Source organism: Rhipicephalus sanguineus, chromosome 8 (assembly GCF_013339695.2).
Source record: "Rhipicephalus sanguineus isolate Rsan-2018 chromosome 8, BIME_Rsan_1.4, whole genome shotgun sequence".
Lineage (NCBI taxonomy): Eukaryota > Metazoa > Arthropoda > Arachnida > Ixodida > Ixodidae > Rhipicephalus > Rhipicephalus sanguineus.
In genome coordinates this window covers 131674735-131692981 of record NC_051183.1, presented here as the reverse complement: position 1 = coordinate 131692981, position 18247 = coordinate 131674735, and the positions used below count along the sequence as shown (strand labels likewise).

The 18247-nt window shown below is 49.0% G+C and overlaps 1 protein-coding gene across 1 annotated transcript; it reads right to left on the bottom strand.

Moving 5' to 3' along the window:
* Positions 1-15802: 15802 nt before the first annotated feature.
* Positions 15803-17773, bottom strand: LOC119403517 (uncharacterized protein KIAA1522). Its single transcript, XM_037670449.1, has one exon. It carries the CDS (start codon positions 17771-17773, stop codon positions 15803-15805), a length of 1971 nt encoding a protein of 656 aa, XP_037526377.1.
* Positions 17774-18247: the final 474 nt, after the last annotated feature.

Sequence of the window (18247 nt, the reverse complement as noted above, 5' to 3'; positions counted from 1 at the left end):
CAAGCCCATTTAAATGAAGCACTTCTGGTGATGCGTTCATTGTGATCAAGGCTTGCGTGCTGAAAGCCGAGACGTCATAAATGTTTGTTTGGGCTGGTCGGCGTATCTTTTTTTTTTGTTCCGTATGCATTGAAACATTGGTCCATTTCTTCTTTGGACTGTGAATAAAAGTGACACGTCATAATCGATAAATAGGTCAGTTGACAATACAAGCCAACACAGTCACACAAAACTATGCAAACGTGCAATGGGAACCATGCACTATGCGACAATTGTGAAAGAAAAATAAACAATTTTGTTTATACACTTATGATTCCAACTAGCAGTAGTGCACACCTATCAGTCACACCTATCAGAAAGTAATTATGATGATTAGCACACATTTGCATAAATACATGTGGGAAAGCTTCCACCAGGACCACCGTCAAGCTATACCGTGAAGACCGGTCTTAAAGCACTGAGCAAGGCCTCACAGCAATACAACCAGAATCATGAAGAATACACGAATTCAAGAGCACGACCTGTGGTTAGTGAAGATGGGTGTAATGCCATGTTGACAAAAATTTCGCCTAAAAAATGTATAAGCTGGTAAGCTTCGCGCTTCGCAGGCCGCACGCTTGTTTCGACCTCTTCCTGAAGCCTGAGCATTATGCTGCAGCGCATAAGAGAGCATTAATGAAGAATTTTACATCACCTGTCATATGCAGAAGCACGGTGTCGTAGAGCCGACTTTGGTCTTCTCATCGCCGCTCCCAGTAAGCACTGAAGACATCCCCAGGGGTAAAGTCGTCAACGTCCTTGCGGTTAAACCACCGCACGCTCTTCGCACTTATAACCTTTTTGTTCTTGTGAAATTGGTATCTTACGTAGACGAACCACTGCGTCGCACTAACTTTTCACAAGCGGGCGATCGTTCACGCACGAAAAATCCTCCGCGGAATGGAAAAAAAATAATGCCAGTGTTGCTAGCAGTGGCGTCAAAATGAATGCTTTGCCGCTAACTAAAGGCGTAGTGGCATGATATCTTCTTCAACCATTAACATTGTTGCTTTAGATGAAAGTTTAGAAGCTCTAATTCACAAATGAAGTGATCACAAACCTCAAATCGCTGCTGATAATGCAATATATTATCACAGCTTTTATACTACCAGTCCCGGTTTCGATCGAAACCGAAACTGGTTCTATAAAACATGCTATATCAACGGCGTTCTGAGGATTGCCGCTATTTTTTCAAGTGTTTATTGCATGAGTGCGTTCTCAACGTAATAAATCAGTGGTCGGAAATGTCATGTCAGCGTCCTATTCATATGCGACGCAATGAAACAATGTATCGCGTCTTGAGAACGGTTGCAGCTACAGTGCACTGCTGCAGCAGCCGTCCGCTTGATTTTCTTTTAAAAAGTAAAGTTACGGTTCCTTCGGAAAAATCATGTTAATCTTGACGCAATGTTTCAAAACAAGAAACGAGAACACTAAAAAAAAAAAGAGCTACAATGCGCGGTTTCGAACCTACGACGTTCAACACCACGAACTGCCGCGCTGCTTGCTAACCGACTTCGCCGCCAAAGCAGCTCAGCGGTGGGGCTTAACAACGGCATGTGTACGATCAGCAGTACGACGCGTGAATTGCAATGTGATGATCGTAGATCGTAGTTCTTTCACTACAGCGCAGCTGTTGAAGTGACGGCCCTGGGCCCCCGTGCACCCATGGCCCCGTCGTGGTGGTCGGTTCCGCCTCAGAAACGGCGCTTTCGGTTCTATTTGGAACCGACTACATCGTCAAAGTTCCCCTACAGATTGTGTGGAGAACAGAAGAAAGAATCTTCTGCTGCTCTAGACGCTTCACAGGTAAGTTGTGACGTCTTGAAATGACTCTCAGAGCCCGCCGTTATCAATATCGATTCGCTCATAGAGCCGTTCTGTTCGTGCTTATCTGAGACAACAGCTTCTTTCGCCGTAAATGACTGATATCACAGCTTTCCACCGCGGGGCGATGCAATCCTCGTTTAACTTTGTAACTGTTTCACATCGATGTAGAAGCGGGGCGCGCAGTGCCAGCAGTGTTTTACCCATAACTTCGAAATGACGGGGGGGGGGGGGGGGTGTTGCTAAAACAAAACGGGGGCGATGCAATCCTCGTTTACTTTGTAACTGTTTCACATCGATGTAGAAGCGGGGCGCGCGGTGCCAGCAGTGTTTTACCCATAACTGCGAAATGACGGGGGGGGAGGGGGGGTGTTGCTAAAACAACACGGGGGCGGGGTGGTAGGTGCCTGTATATGTAAGAGGGGAGGGAGTGGTTGGGTTGGTGGGGAATAATGCTTAGGGGGCTGTCAGTAGGTATACTAAATATGCATTCATAACTACGCTAAACAATTGATTGAATCGTTTAAACAAAAGTGACAGACATATTGTGTTTTTATGACGATTTATATAGTTGAACTTTCGGTGACATGAAAATGAAAATAAAGATCCACAGTGCCACACTATCTGTTCCAGAAAAGCCTCAAACCCTCAATGGTCGTTCAAAACTGCCATGTAGCAGCAGCGTGACAAGTGCACTGAGTCGATAGAGTTGTGGCTTTTTGATGGCCATCGACTGCATGGCCTTTTAAAAGTGCCCGGGTGGAATAGGTGTTATTTATGTACAGCAAATCTAGGACCCAAATGGTGTCAAGGTGCGTTAGGAATGTCCCATGTACTTGCAGTTTGCGACAAAAGAAATGAGGCACACATTTCCACGAAGAAAATCAGTTACTGCCTGTCTTCATAAAACATTAACGCACTAGTGCTATGCAGAGGCTACAATACAAACCGCATTGCATCCACATTGAGTAAATGTACCTGATTCAATGAAATGAATGAAGTAGTGCTTGGTAGTGCAAGCAGAGACAGGAAGAAAGATTTCTGGCCTGTATTGTTTCAGTTTGGGCTACTGTGTACATCTTCGCATCTGGAAAGCTATCCCAATTACAAATCCCGTTTCAACCATTTGATTCAGTCTTGCCTGTTATTCAAAATGCTGAGCTGCTGTCGAAAGGACGGTGGTAATGAGATTAAACTGGGGCAGATAAGGTTTATTAATACGCTTTTCTTGCCAGAACCATGAATGATTCCTATGACTTATCCAGTATTGCAGCATCTGTGATCTCTTTATGCTTGCACCACTTTGCTGTAAGCATGCCAGTTTCATACCTGTCGTCATATTGCGAGTGCTACAAGCCTAAATTCCATTGGCGCTACTTGGCATGTCACAGTGACAAGCAACGAAATGGATGGTCACATGACCAGATCACTCATTTCTCTTGCTAGATTGCTCAATTGGAGAAATCCATAATACCTCGCTCATTGCCCAGAATTTCTAAGAAACCAGTCAGTAGCACCAAGCTGGAATAGTACATCAGTAACATACTACTGGTTGTCACACGGAAGGAGCGAGCGGCCCCCCAAAAAAACAAATATGCTTAAATTGTTAGAGCACGTGTCATGCCAGCATTGGTGCGTATTTGCTGCCTTCATACTGGCAGCATTGAACAGCTGTCACTCTCGTGCGATTCAACTTCTAGGCGAGAGCTAACTCCATCGTGTCGCTGATTGCTTTTTTCACAAAATTGCTTATGTGGCTTTTATACTTGATGATCGAGCATGAATGCATAACTCCTGAATATCGTCTCACTTCTGTTTTGTCTCTCTCTTTTCTATGCAGGCAAGTTCAGATGGGCTTACTGAGGACAATGTTGGGCTCGAACATGAACCATATCTGCAGGATAAATTTCCTATAGCAGTCAGCAAGGTCCATGGTAATTCGGAATGTAGTCAAGATGCCCCTGAGGATGTTCAAGTCGACAACCCAGATGCTGACCTCTCTGATTGTGTGGCAAGAAATTCAGCAGTAATGCTTCCTGGCCTCTCTGAAGTAGATTGCAAGCTTGTGCTTGTGTGAGTCGTAATTCAATAAAAATGTGCTTACTGGATTACAACCACTGATAGCACATATTTGAAAGTGCGAGATCAGAAGGTTCCTTGTAAAGCACCAATTATGTGAGATATTGGTGATGGAGTACTGACTGAGATTTTTAAAGTTTTTTGTATTCTTGCGCTTAATAAAATTGGTGTCAAGAACACTAACAAGTTTATTGGGGTTTCTCGGAATGCATTTAGTACATATTCAATGCCACTTCCTTAAAAAAACGTTTGTGGTGTTCATATCGAGCTGGTGGTTATGTGTAAACACAGTATGACGTAGGCCTAAGTCACGTGAGGACAGCAACACTTGATGTTCTTTTAGCCCTCTGTAGTTTCGGAAAGGGCCTTTTGGAAGGCAACCGAAAGAGAATTGTGACTTTTGTATTACAACATCCCATGTCTCGATGACATTCTGCCATCAAGATACATCAGGCATTTCATGCCGCTTTCTAAAAGTGTCTCCATGCTGCTCAAGGAAACTGTCGAGGAGTCTGAGGCATTTATTGCTCATAGATTGTTAAAGAGGTTTGTTCAAGAGGTTTCCATACTGTATGGTGCAGCCGCCCAGACCATATTATTGTTATGCCAGGAAATTATCTGTCAGCAGTATTTTTTACCCTTCATGTACACTATCGAGCATCCACTAGCACATGTAGGGCAGTGTTTGCTGCATGAAAGCAGCATGGCTTCACCGTATGTTCTTGTAAATCGAGGGGGAACATTCGTTGTAGCAAAAATGCCGAATCTTTTCGAAGGTGACTAAAAGATGTGTGCCATATGCTTCTAGTGTACGAGACGTGTTTCTCCAAAAGTTCATATGGTGCACCTTGTCCAACAGTTGATATGATAATTAGAATGTACAGTTTTCCTTTTCTTTCTTTCATCGGTGAGCATGTCTCCTTTTTTCAGTGCACTTGTTATTAATCCCCCTGCTGCATGCCTAGGCATGCAGCAGGGTGTTTCTGTTTTTTTGGTAATTACTCAAGTGCCTCATGCGCCAAATAATTACTCAACACTTGGCAAGGGTCTTGTGATAGTAAGGCAGAGAATATTGCACAAATATTTTTCGTTTAACCTTGATCTGACACTCAAATGCAACTACTCTGATTGACGATATAGACTCATACAGGATTTTTAAAAGGAAGATTCAGTCACACTATCTACCATAGGCGTGCGCAGGGTTCCCCTTCAGGGGGGGGCGAAGGTTAGTCGCAGCACCCCCGTGCCAATTATGTCAATGTGTGGGGCTGACTTTGCACTCCCCCCCTCTTAGGTGAATAGGGGGGGCACCCGCCCCCCCCCCTGCCCTCCTGTGCGCACACCTATGCTATCTACATAAACATATTCACCGTCATCATAATCATTGTTTTGTATTCTCTAAAGTATTTGTTTTCTTTGTTTTTTTTTTAATTTTTGAAACCTTATGCATTGAAATCTTACGTTTCGTCATGTAATGTCACATTCATGTTTGTTTATTTTCTCAAACTTTGTTTCATTTGTTGGTCACATATATGCCTTACTGATTTCATTGCCTGGTCCAATTCACTCATCTATTTGTTTTCTTATACACATGTGACCTGCACGTAGCAACCAATTTATGCTTATTTCATTATTGACTGTTAATTTTTCACACTGGGCATTTTGTCATTTTGGTGGGATTTTAGGTTTTCAGGGGGCAGGCGCCTTGTCAGGCTTTTATACCTTTTCGCCGGTCCCCTAGGCAAATTGTACCTTTCTTTGTTTTGCTTTTTTCCCGAAATAAACCTCAGATTCACCTTGCTTGTCTAACCGCCTTGTCGTATGACATTTGTAGTATTGGCATTTTGCAGGAAAAATATGCATATGCAGAAAACAAACTACAGTTGCAACCGTTCCTTAACAACAAACATGTGAAACATTCTTTTGATGCTATTTGCTGATGCTATTTCTGCTTGTCAGTGGACTTATATTTCTGTGCTTGGTTGCCACATTGAGAAGTGATAAGTCCGGTACTGGCAGCTGGCTCTTTGCGCACTTCCTTCTTTGGTCTCTACCCTTTTAAGGACAGAGGCCATAAGAACAATATCTCATAATTTTTAGTGGGTTTACTTAAGCTGGTTTTTGGCTTTCCATTTCAAACGTACTTTTCATTTCCAATGTTCCTATGCGAGTACAGCATAATTTTAAAATATTGTAGCAGATATAATCAAGCACTTTTATGGCACAACGTTCTGGGATTGCTGAAATTTTCAAACGTATAGCCCTCTTAGTTTGAATATTTTGCATTCTTTTTTTATTGGGCATTGATGTACATGCATGTATGCCTACTGCAGTTCACCATGTCTGTATAGTGTAATTAGAAGTACAAAAACTTGTTCTGTGCTGATGCGTTGAATAAATGCAAATGTGACATCGCTTTCTTTGTCTTTTTATGGGTTCCCCATCAACTACTGTCAGCTTTGCAATGCATGAGTGTGCATGAAGTCTATGCAGTTCTCGTACCATGGTGTCTTGTACCATGTTCCGTGAGGTTTCTAAGTTTGTGTGTGCACATATATATATATATATATATATATATATGCATATATATATATATATATATATATATATATATATATATATATATATATATATATATATATATATAAATATTTATTTAGGTAAATAGCTAGATAAATTAGTGAGAGGCATGGTAGAGATCTACAAGGTAATCAAAAAGCATCTAACACAAATATTTTCTGTACCGCACATATGCAGGCGTAAGGCTTACCTAATTTAACCTGTACACCAGTTGTGACATCAGAACGAACAATTCCATAGTTCGTCTGCACGGCACAGAACCGTATACAGTCGATCAGTGGCATTATCCTCTTGTGTATGGAATGGAACATATGTTTTGTTCTTTGCGTAGATGGCAAGGTCTCCTGCTCTCTTTTTTAATATTACAATTTCACTTTGGTGCTAGCGTGATAGGAGGGCCAGGTGAAGATAAGAGCGTTGTCATACTGTCGATCGTTCATTGCGTTTAGTGAAATTTTATTTTAATAGGATAACGTTTACATGGCCAAGTTTTTGACTGCATACTTGATAATACTAAGTGCAAAAGGTTGGATGAATGACTGAATTTCCCACCAGAACATACCACACTAGGTTCGCACCCCACTAGAACACGTCTCACAGAACACACCACACTGGGTCCGCGTTCCACCAGGACACACCACACAGGGTCGATTTTCACACCAGAACACATCCCACCAGAACACGTCCCACCAGAACACACCACGATGGGTCGGTTTTCCCACCAGAGCACAGCACACCAGCCTGGTGTATCCACCAGAACACACCAGTCTCTTCTGGTGTTACACCAATACACACCAGGACACGCCAAACACACTCTGGTGGGTTTTTAAACTGGTGTAGGTACATTAATTTCGTCCATTGTTAAGCTCCACCTCTCCGGTTCACCCTCCTCATTTGTTCGTGAAGCATAGTGAGGGGCTAAGGCTTCACAAAAAGGAATAAGCGTTTAAAAATGGGTCTACGGACTATAAGCTTCACGAGAGTCTACTGTAGTTTAATATGGACAAATCATCACTGCGTGATACATGCACACAATACAGGAGAAATGCAAAAAAAAAAACGCATGTTGGACAAAAGCAGGAATTCTAAATATGATATCGTGAAGTATGATGCAACACCATTAACAACAAAAGCTTTCTTTCACTCAGTAATATTTCTAGCGGCGTCACCTCAGTTACGATTATGATCCATGCAATCGAAAGTTCCCGCGTCACAGCGGTAATATGTAGCTCGCATTACTTCGCGGTTTGTACACAACGATTACCTCGCACGGCGTTCTTAATTGCAAGGCGTTCGTGCATAGAGCGTGAGACTTACGCAACGGGCACTTCAACCTAGCACATCATTCTGGGCTGGTTGAACTTAATTCCGTTGAGACGACGCAACTGCCCCAATAGGCACACGTCACACAATCACAGACGCACCGGCTGACCACAATTATCTTCTCATAATATACACACCATTGCATATTCTCCAGAACAGGTTTGTTTACTTTCGCATTGTGTTGCGCTAACGGGTTATGTTGGTCGTTTTCTTTCTCTCACGCTTCTTACGTACATACGGTACTCACATAGGCGCACAGCACGGCGCATATGACAGTAGATCACCAAGATTCCCACTTGCAAGTTCCAAGAACACGCACACACACGGACATGTGGCAACGCTAATGCCATGGCTTTTGCGGGCGGTAAACCGTACACAGACGCACTCGTTCTTTCAGTTTCACCTCACTGCACACGAATGAACACGTCGACAATCGCCGATGTGGTGACCCTCAGGCGATATGCTTGGTGTATCCGAGCGTTGGAGGGATCATACGCCGTGCTGCAACTTCACGCTGCCGAAACGACGGAACGCGCTAAAGCGTTGTAAAACACTCCGAGCTGCTGCCGCTTCGGTGCACTTGAAACGCGGTACAGTCACAAGCTGCTACTGCATCGCTACCGGCGAGGATGACGGTGGGTACGTGCGGATAACAGCAGGAAAGAGCTTCTTCTGGAAGAAACACCGCAGGAAATTCGAATTGACGGATCTCGGTCTCGATGCAGCGGTACCTCAGCTCTCGTAGCGAACGGCGGCATGTTGCATTTTTCATTGGTTCGTCTTAACCATTACGTCATGGTAAATAAATAAAATAAATTCTTAGCTTGTCACCGACTATAGGCCACTCGTAACCCCGAGAACAGCGACCCTCTCAACAGGCATCCCTAGCAGGCATGTACCAGATCACTTGGGCGAACCTCACTACTCACCACTGGTCCACTAATAAAAGTAAATTATTGAATAATTCATTAAAAAATTAAAAAAACAATTAAGGTATAAATGGATTAATTACCAAATAACTACGTAAATATCATCTTAAGGCTTTCGTCTCGAAATCAGGGTTTGAGATGGAATCGAACCCAGGTATTCCGCGAGGCAGTCAAATATTCTACACAGAGCTATGCCAGTGCTTGCAGCTATTAGGAGAAATACCCTATACCGTTGTCCATTCGGTTAAAGGGGTGGTGCCACCAAATTTGTGACTTGCGCGTTCTTTGCTGCAGACGTTTCTTATAGCTCCAGGGAGCATAGTACACGCACAAAAATTATTGTATTCTCCTTAAATAATACACCATCGCCTCACTTATGGGAACAACTTTCCGGTTCGAATTCTGGGCGCCGAGTTGGGCAGTGACGTCGGAATATAGGATGCTTGGTCACGTGAGCACAGAAGGCTGTAACGTACGTAGTGCTGAGTCGTCTGCTTTCGCACACACGTGTTGCACAACCAGCAGCGAGTCCAACGCGCCGACAGTGACCATGGCTGGCTGCAGCATCCGCGATTCCCACTCTGCATCTGCATCCGCGTCCTACCCCAATGAGGACCTCGACTTTTTCATTTATGAAAGCAGCGAGGCGAACGACGTCCGCGGCTCCGTTGAAAGCCCAGACAATCATTTTATTTTCGATCCACCGGCCAGCGACGACGAGGAGTCCTCCGCCATGCCGGACGCCATCAAGGAGGTTCATCAGCATGTTCAACGGAAGACTAATATCGACTGGCAAGTGGCGATTATTGATGTTTTCGATGGTAAGTTTATAATTGTGTTGTAATTGTCCACCTCGATAGCGTATTTTTTCAAGAAAATTTGGGTTTCCATGGATGAATGGATTGACGGATAAATAAACTTTATTTTGGTCCCTCGAAACGGGCTCTGCTGCTTGGCTGGCCCGTTGGAAGGTTTCCATGGAAGGAACATATTGCATAATTTGCCCTTTGCCTCGTCGCGCTATAGGCGTCTGGCGCCTGCCCTCGCGAGTATGACTGTATGCGCTCTGATCAATCTGATCTGGCATGACGTCACTCAAACTTTCGTTGTTCTTCCCATAGAGCGACGTGCGTGTTAGAAACAGTTAGCGATGGGTCTAGATCGCGCGAACGAGCATTTAGGAACTCTTTGGAAGCGAGTTAAAATATATATTACAAGTTTGCTGTGCATAAGCCTTCGCCTTGGGTGTCGTTCCATACAAAGGACAGCCAGAACAGGCTTTTTAAAGCCCTGAAATTTGACGGCACCACCCATTAGGGACTCGCGGTAAAAGATTTACTATTTCGTGGCAGAAGAGTAGAATCGCTCCACGCGTCGCACCATTGTAAATGCGCAACCAGTGGGCGGGTGGTTGGTGGTTGAAATCTGCCCTCCCCATTACAAGGGGCTCAGCCATAAATCATTATCATCATCAGCTAAAGCATCAATAAAGTAGGCCGCCACGTAGGGGCGCGTACTGCTTAACATATGCGTAGTGAGTGCTTCGGAACTGTAATTGCAGTAGGCACACGGAGAGAGTTTACAACGGCCAATTAATTGGCGGGGTAACAGGCGCAAGTGAACAGAAAAGTGGGTAGGCTCGCATGGTCCATTAACGTCACACTCGAAGAGCTCCGGCAGGACTGGTTAGACTTCGTGCCCCCTCCCCCCACGAAATGGAGAACCCTGCGTACGCGTATGCAACGCAGGCATATACAGCGCAGGGAGCACGCGCGAAGAAAACGCGCCACCGTGATCAACACTCCGGTAACTTGGTAAACGCAGTCTTGTATTCCGGTAGCACGGTTACGTTAGAACGTAATATGGTCGACCTATAAACATATTGGCGGCGGAGCGGTCCGCAAGGCCAGGGCTACCGACGCGATGGCATTTCCGCCTGCATCCCCATCTAAGAATGGCACCATCCGAGCGCGACGTGCGCATCGGGCAAGTGAGCCCGGCGGCCGTGACGTTCCGTGCAGGAAATTTTCGACTGTCAGTTCGTACGAAAGGGAAAAAGGGAATCTTCACGATATTGCAGGTAATTTCAGGGCCGGAGAAATTTATCTATAATGTCCAAAGCATAGCGGTTTCGAGGCATTTTCGTATTCTCCGATCGTTTCTGGCGCGTAGCGTGCAAAATCACAATCTTTGAGATTCGTTCCCTTTATTTCTACGGTGCGTATTTTGTTCACTCCGGCGTTACTTTAGAGACCCACACAAGCACAATGTATTTGTAGCGCGGGAGCTTTGGGATCGTAGCACACCCTATTGGAAGTCATTGGTATGTTCGTCATAAGCTGGCAATAATGTGAGCGAAAAAAAAAGTAGAGCAAATAAGGAGCAGTCATCTTCTTTCGTTCCACGTGTTTGCTCTCGCGGGTGTTTTGCGAGAAGTCATGGACTCCAATGACATCACGGATGACGGCGCCGGATCATCAGATCTTAAACGGACAAAACAAACAAGAAAACCTCGGCGAAGCTGGTTAGATCGGAGTGGCTCAGCCTCCCGAAATATAAAGGATGGCTTGTAGAGCACGCGACTACAGAAGCGAAATTCAAATTTTGGGCGTGATAATGAAATGCGTTAAGAGCGATCATCTATACACAAAAGATTATACACAATATTATGCTCATTAATATTGTGTATAACAAAGAAAACGAGCCCTTAAAATTTCCACTACTTCCCTTCATTTATAGCGAGGGTCTCTTTCTAGCAGACATGATGCTTTCAGGTAGTATGCGAGGGACTATTGGTCATCTGCCAGCTCGTAATAAGTTCACGTGCTACGTGACGCCAACAGGCAGAAAAAGAGTGTTCCACACTCACCGTCATAGCTACTGGTGGCGCTGACTGACGCTCCCACGTTTAAACGTACAGCCGTCATTTTTATGAAAGGGAACACGCGAGCACGTGGCAGATAGCCTCTAGAATAGCCTCGCGCCTCTCGCACCGCCTATGTGGCGCGCTGCAGTGGCGAAATATGAAAATAAAAGGAGCGAGTGGTGTCATTACCGACTACTGCCTACACTCCCGTCACGAACGTGTCTTTATTTTACACTTTCTTCTTGATACCTATGTTCTGTTGGAGCATTTCAGTGAACAATGATTGCTTTCGATAAGGATTGTTGCTATTACAGCTTCGGAAGCATTCGGGAGAAACGAAAAACAAATAAAATTTTGGCACAGATCAGGCTTGCACAACAAAATAAAGTTTTAAAAAATGAAAACTGCAAGAAAGGGTGCAGGCGACATACGGAACGGCACCGCTCACTCCTTTTAGCTTTCACATTTCGCCACAGCGCCGCGCCACATGTGCGGTACGAGGCTACTCGCCAGTAGTAGTAGGTAAACTTTATTCACTCAGTTGACTGGAGAGAGTTGGGGACGGCTTTAAGGGCCGGCCCCTTACAAAATCTAGGAGAAGTCCCTAGTCCGGGACCCCTGTGGCTTCTGCTGCAGCACGCGCTCGGGCCACTAGGGCACGCTGGTCCTCTAGGGTCGAGCAACCGAGCAGGGCAGCCTCCCAGCTCTCTCGGGTAGGGGGGGAAGGGGAGGGAAGTGGCGGGACCGCCGGGTTTGAGGGGCATGCCCACACCATGTGGAAAGTATCCGCGAACGGATGGTCACAGTGCGGGCATTCCCCAGAGAATGCCGGATTGAAGTGTTTGAGTATCGCCGGGCACAATACTGTATTGGTGTAGAGACGGAGGAGCCAGCGCTCGTCCTTCTTGGGCAGGCCCGATGCCGGGGGTGGGAAGCGGAGCCTGTTCGATTTGTACATAGTGGTGATTTCTCTGAAAGAGGTAGCCGGATTGGGTTCTGGAACATCAGGCAATGGGGGGCCGGGCGGGTCCCGGTAATTAAGCGCGCGGGCCGAGGCATCTGCAGCCTCGTTTCCAGCTAGCCCCGTATGAGCCGGAGTCCAGATGACGGTGCGTGGATTTGGGCGATCTAGATAATAGCATCGCTTAAGGATTTCGGCGGCGCGATCATTGATGCAACCCCGGGTGAGATTTTGGCACGCCCTCCGCGAATCGGTAATAATTATCCGAGATGCGGGGTCCGCTGCAGCGAGGGCTATGGCGACCTCTTCCGCGTGTGTATGTCCGGTGCTCGAAAGGTGAGCCCTTGAACAGGTACGTTTTGGTGAACCACAGCGGCCGTGTACCACCCGCCGTGGTGGGGGTCGGATGCGTCCGTGTAGAAGACTCCCGGGCGTGAGCCATACCGTTGCTGTAGGGCTTTAGCCCGCGCTGTACGCCGCCCATCGTGAGTCTCCTTTGTCATGTTTTGGGGCAGAGGCGGAATGATCAGAGCACCACGCCAATCCTCAGGGATCTCGGTACGCTCTTCCACCTTCTGGGTGTAGGAAATGTGGAGGCGGTGTAGGAGGTTGTTCCCATCCTGAGACTTACTAAGACGCAGGTACTGGTTTTTGAGATGAGCCTCTTTAAGTTCCCCGTACGTGTTTGTCATGCCCAGGTCTGCGAGACGTTGGTTAGACGTCGAGATGGGGAGGTCTAGGGCACGTTTGTAAATTTTGCGGAGCATACGGTCTAGTGTATTCTCGTCGCATTTACGCAGACGCAGGTAGGGTGTCGAATAAAGGATCCGGCTGGTCACAAAAGCGGTGGCGAGGCGCAGAGCAGCCCGGCTCCTGAGACCTCCTCGTCTGTTCGAAACCCGGCGGATCATGCGGCCCACCTGATCCCCTACAGTGCGTAGTTTGCGCAGAGTGGTGTCAATTTTCTGGTGTTTGTGTATGAAGAGTCCTAGGACTCTGATTTCGTCGCGTTCCGGAATGGCCCTCTTACGCAAGGTGAGTTCGATTTGTGTCGTAGCGTTCGGTTTGGCGCGAAGATGAACGTATTCCGATTTGGTGGGTGAGCATTCGAGACCGCAGCTGCGGGCGTAGTTGTCAACAATCGACGCGGCATGTTGCAGGCACGTCTCGATGCTACCAAGGGAACCCTGGGTTGCCCATAGCGTGATGTCGTCGGCGTACAGAGCGTGCTGCACGCCTGGGACATCGTTTAGCAATGAGGGAAGGTGAGCCATGGCAAGATTGAACAGAAGAGGGGAGAGGACTGCTCCTTGTGGTGTTCCGCGCGTACCGAGGGGGTACGGTCCATGCTCCTTGTCTTGAATACGCAGGTATGTCCGCCGTTCCATGAGGAATTGGCGGACGTACCTAAAAGCATTATGCCCACAGTTTGTTTGTGATAGGTTGGTAAGGATGATGTCATGGGTAACGTTATCGAAAGCTCCCTTGAGATCTAAGGCGAGGACTACCTTGTCGTCACTGGGATGTTCGACCGGTTAGACAACGTCACGATGGAGTTGCAGGAGGATGTCCTGAGCAGAGCGATGTGGGCGGAAGCCGTACATAGTGTCTGCAAAAGTGTGTCGGGCCTCTAGGTATTCAGAGAGCCTGTCCCGGACCATGGCTTCCATAAGTTTCCCTACGCATGAGGTTAGGGAAATTGGTCTGAGATTGTCGATGTTTACAGATTTGCCCGATTTAGAAATGAAAGTTACTAAGGCCGTTTTCCAATCGAGCGGTAGGGGTTCGCGCCCCTCCCAGATCTGATTGATGTAGTCGAGGAGGTGAGTGTACGCCGAGTCAGGGAGGTTGGCTAGGAGCCGAACCGTCACTCGATCCCGACCTGGCGCTGTGCCTCGTTTCATTTTAGACAGGGCCGCCTTCAGATGGTGTAGCTGAAAGCAACGATCCAACTCGGCGTTTTCCGTGCCTGCATATGAATACGCCGGTCCGATGGGGTCCTGTTGGCTACAGAGATATTTATCTCTGAGAGCCTGTGCCAATTTTTCCGCGTCGCCCGCATAGGCGTGAAGCGCGCGCTGAAGGTGTTTCTGTGTTTCTGTGCGTGTTTGGCTAGGGCCGATGAGAGCCCTAAAGAGACGCCAGGTGTTGCGGCTTGACATCTGTGTGGCGGCAGTGTTGCAGCGCTCTACCCAGTTTGAGTCGGCGAGCTGGACCGCGTACTCGTCGGCCTCTAGGGTGAGAGCCGCTATGCGGATTTTGAGCTGTCGGTTGTGTTTCTGTCGGCGCCATCGGCGGACTAGATTGTGCCGAGCCTCCCAGAGATGCAGGAGGTGGTTGTCCACCGCCGGCGTGGCCTCTGAGAGTTGAACCGTCTGCTCGGTTTGGCGAAGTGAGTGTACGAGATGTTGGGACCAAGTGTTGTAGCCTTGGTAAGCTATGGGGGTCGAATTGTATGCCGAGCGAAATTTGGTCCAATCCGGAAGTTTCGCTTGGTGGTGGGGGCGAGTAAGGGGGTGTGTCCGGATTGTGGTAATGACAATGCAATGGTCACTGCCGAGGGTTTCCTCGGTGTTGAGCCAATCTGCGTGTCTGATGTTTTTGGTGAGTGTGAGATCGGGACATGTGTCTCGGGTAACAGAGTTTCCAATGCGGGTTGGGTGTGTGGGGTCCGTCAGGATGGTTAGGCCCATGGTGGAAATGAGTTCCGCCAATTTCCGACCACGTCGTTCCTCCCGACGATAACCCCAGTGAGGGCTAGGGGCATTGAAATCACCTACTATGACTAGTGGTTCTTTGCCTGCCACCGCGTGTGCTTTGCTAAAAATATCGGCGTATGTTATGTTCGGCAGTTTGGGTGAACTGTAGATGTTAAGAATGTGTATGGATGGGTCCTGCTTCCTAAGTGGGAGGAGAGTCACCATAGCATACGAGTAAGCCGGGTTGCATTCGAGATCCACCAAATTGGCGGTGTAATTTCGATGCACGCAAAGTGCCGTTTGCGCGTCCCTTTGATACACGGTATAGTTTGTAAGGGCGGCGTGCTCGCCCGGCTCCTGTAGAGCCACTACCGCGGGTAAATGGGGATAGGTTTCTAAGTGGAGCCGGAGAACAGCCCGCTTAGTGCGAGCCCGAAATCCCCGGCAGTTCCATTGGAGGATTGTGAAAGGGTCCGAATTAGCGCGGGCGCGGCGCGATCTACAGGCGTTGCCCGCCATCATGGGTATTAGAATTTTGGGTAGCCTCCAGGAGAGCAGAGAGATCCAGAGGTGCTCCACCGCTCGATCCGGGGCTTGCCGCTGGTGTTGCAGTCAAAATGGTAGGCTGCCTATTAGCCTCAGCCATTTGGGGAAGTGGCTGGGGCGTCTGAGGTTTGTTAACCCGCTTCAGTTTGGGGGTGGGACGACGGGTGCTGGAAGCGAGTTGGGGCAGCTGGGCCACTATCATGCCCGGGATGCCGGCGAATACGGTTTGGAGGGCGGCAGCCAAGCGATCCTCGATAGTAGTTACTATGGAGGCCACCTGGCCCTCCAGGCTATTCAGACGCGCCTCAGTCGGAGCGAGGATTGCCGTGGTGTCCCTTTGTTCGGAGGAGGCACTATCCATCGCTTCCGGCGCCTGCCCAGAAGGTGTCGGGTTAGGTGGGGGCGGGCGGTTTGCGAGCGCCTCCATTGCACGTGTCAACGAGGCCACTTGGGCCCGGAGCTGTTTAATTTCGAATTGTTCCCGTGTGGGGGCGGAAGAAGTTGGAGGTTTGGGTGGGTTCTGGGGGGGTACGGTTTGGGAGGCTGCCCTGCCCGAGCCGCTCACCTGGGGTCCTTGTCGGACGTGAGCGGCCCATGTGGCATCCCCTTGGGCAGCAGGCAGGGGTGACGGCGGGTGCGGTGTAGGGGAGGCAGGTGTGCCCTGGCTCACGGTGGACCTGGCGGCGGGAGGTCCGGCCGGGGTGGGGCCTCGCTTGGAGGGCCCGGGAGCACCCGCGCCAGGTTGCGGGGGTGGAGGAGGTATGGTGGCAGGGGCCTGGGCCCCCTGCGGTGAAGTCCCGCTGGTCGGCTTCCTCGGCTTCCGTGTTCTCCAGCGTTTTTTGCGTTTCTTGGAGCCGGTTTGGCTCTCCGGTGGAAGAGTGGATGGTTTTGGTGGTGGTCCCCGGTCCCCGGTGACGTGGTGTCCGGCGCATAGAGCACACTTCGGCGTGCACTCGTGAGGCGCGCGAGCACCATCCATGAGTGGCACCGTGTTGCCACAGGTACCACAGAGGTCCGGTTTAGGGCCAGGGCAGGCGTCAGGTCGATGCCCAACTGAGCCACACTGGTTGCAGGCTGGTACAGTTTTTCTATAAGGCTGCACCGGGATCAGCAGGGCGTCATAGGTGACGTACCTGGGCTTCACCTTGCCGGCAAAAGTGAGCCGCACCTTTTTGGAGGTGCCCAAACGCCGGATGTGGAGGATTTCGCCTTCCGGCCAGTAGAATCGTTGGCGAAGTTCGGCTTCCGAGTCGGAGCTGCGCACTGTCACCACTCCGTAGCAGGAGTCTTGGGTGTCCGCGCGCAGATACCCGAACAGGGGCACCGGTCCGACTGACGAGGGAACTGTCAGTTCACCGATCAGTTTGTCCACAATAAGCGGATGTGGGGTGTAGGCCAGGATGAGGTTTTGCTCCCGCATCATCACGACTGTGACCATCCGGTTCGCGTTCGCTCCGAGGTGGGCGATGAGCGCGCTACCGGCTCCGTTCTCGGGGAAAACGGCGGTGAGGGATAGTTGAGTCCTTGGTTTAATAACGACAACAAAATCAGTTGCCTTCGGCTTCGGCAGAGGTTGAGGTTGCCACGAGGTCCGCTTCTTCCCCTGTTGCGGGCCCGCGGAGCGCGGCGCAGGCGGTGGAAGTTTGGAGGAGGAGCGGTCTGCCGCGTCGACAGCTGCGGCCGGGGCTGCGGCCGGGGAGGCCGCGTTGGCGGATGCCGCCACTGCCGCGTCGCTTGCTCGCTCGCGTCTTGCCACCGCGGCAACAAGCGCGGTGCTTTTAAAGGTTTGGGGCAGCTCCGGCCTGCTGTCCGAGGCTGGGATGGTAGTCCACATCATTTTGTGGGGGTCGTAACCGGTGTAGGTGTCCGCCACGGTGACGGTCGTGGTGCGGGACCGATCGCCCATTCTGCCAGGAGGTGCCATGGGCGTGGCCGCCTCCGGCGTCCAGATGTAAATCGCCCGTACAAGTTGTGAAATGGGTCCACTTGCCGAAATGGGGTGTCCAGATGAACCTGATCACATTCCGGTGACGGTGGTGAGGTTTTCGGGAGGGTCCGAAGAGGTGATCAGAGGTTCCGATCGAAAAACGATGGAGCCGAAACGCTGCATGTCCGAAACGGTTGCGCGCTCGCAGCGCACCCCGCTACTCGCCACGCGCTCGCGTGTTCCCTTTCATAAAAATGACGGCTGTACATATATACCCAATGAAGAGGACGGGGGCGTGGCCGCCGCGGTAACTCAGTTGCTAGAGCATCGGACGCATTATTCGAAGGTCGCAGGTTTGGTCCCTGCCCGCGGCAAGCTATCTGTTCGTCAACCTTTCTTTCTTCACATTTATCTTACATTTACTACTAAAAACATCCCCTATACTTTCTTTGGCATTATTGTCTGTCAGTG

Excerpts from the sequence above, each read along its gene's own strand:
- LOC119403517 (XM_037670449.1), bottom strand. The coding sequence starts at position 17,773 with ATGGCACCTCCTGGCAGAATGGGCGATCGGTCCCGCACCACGACCGTC.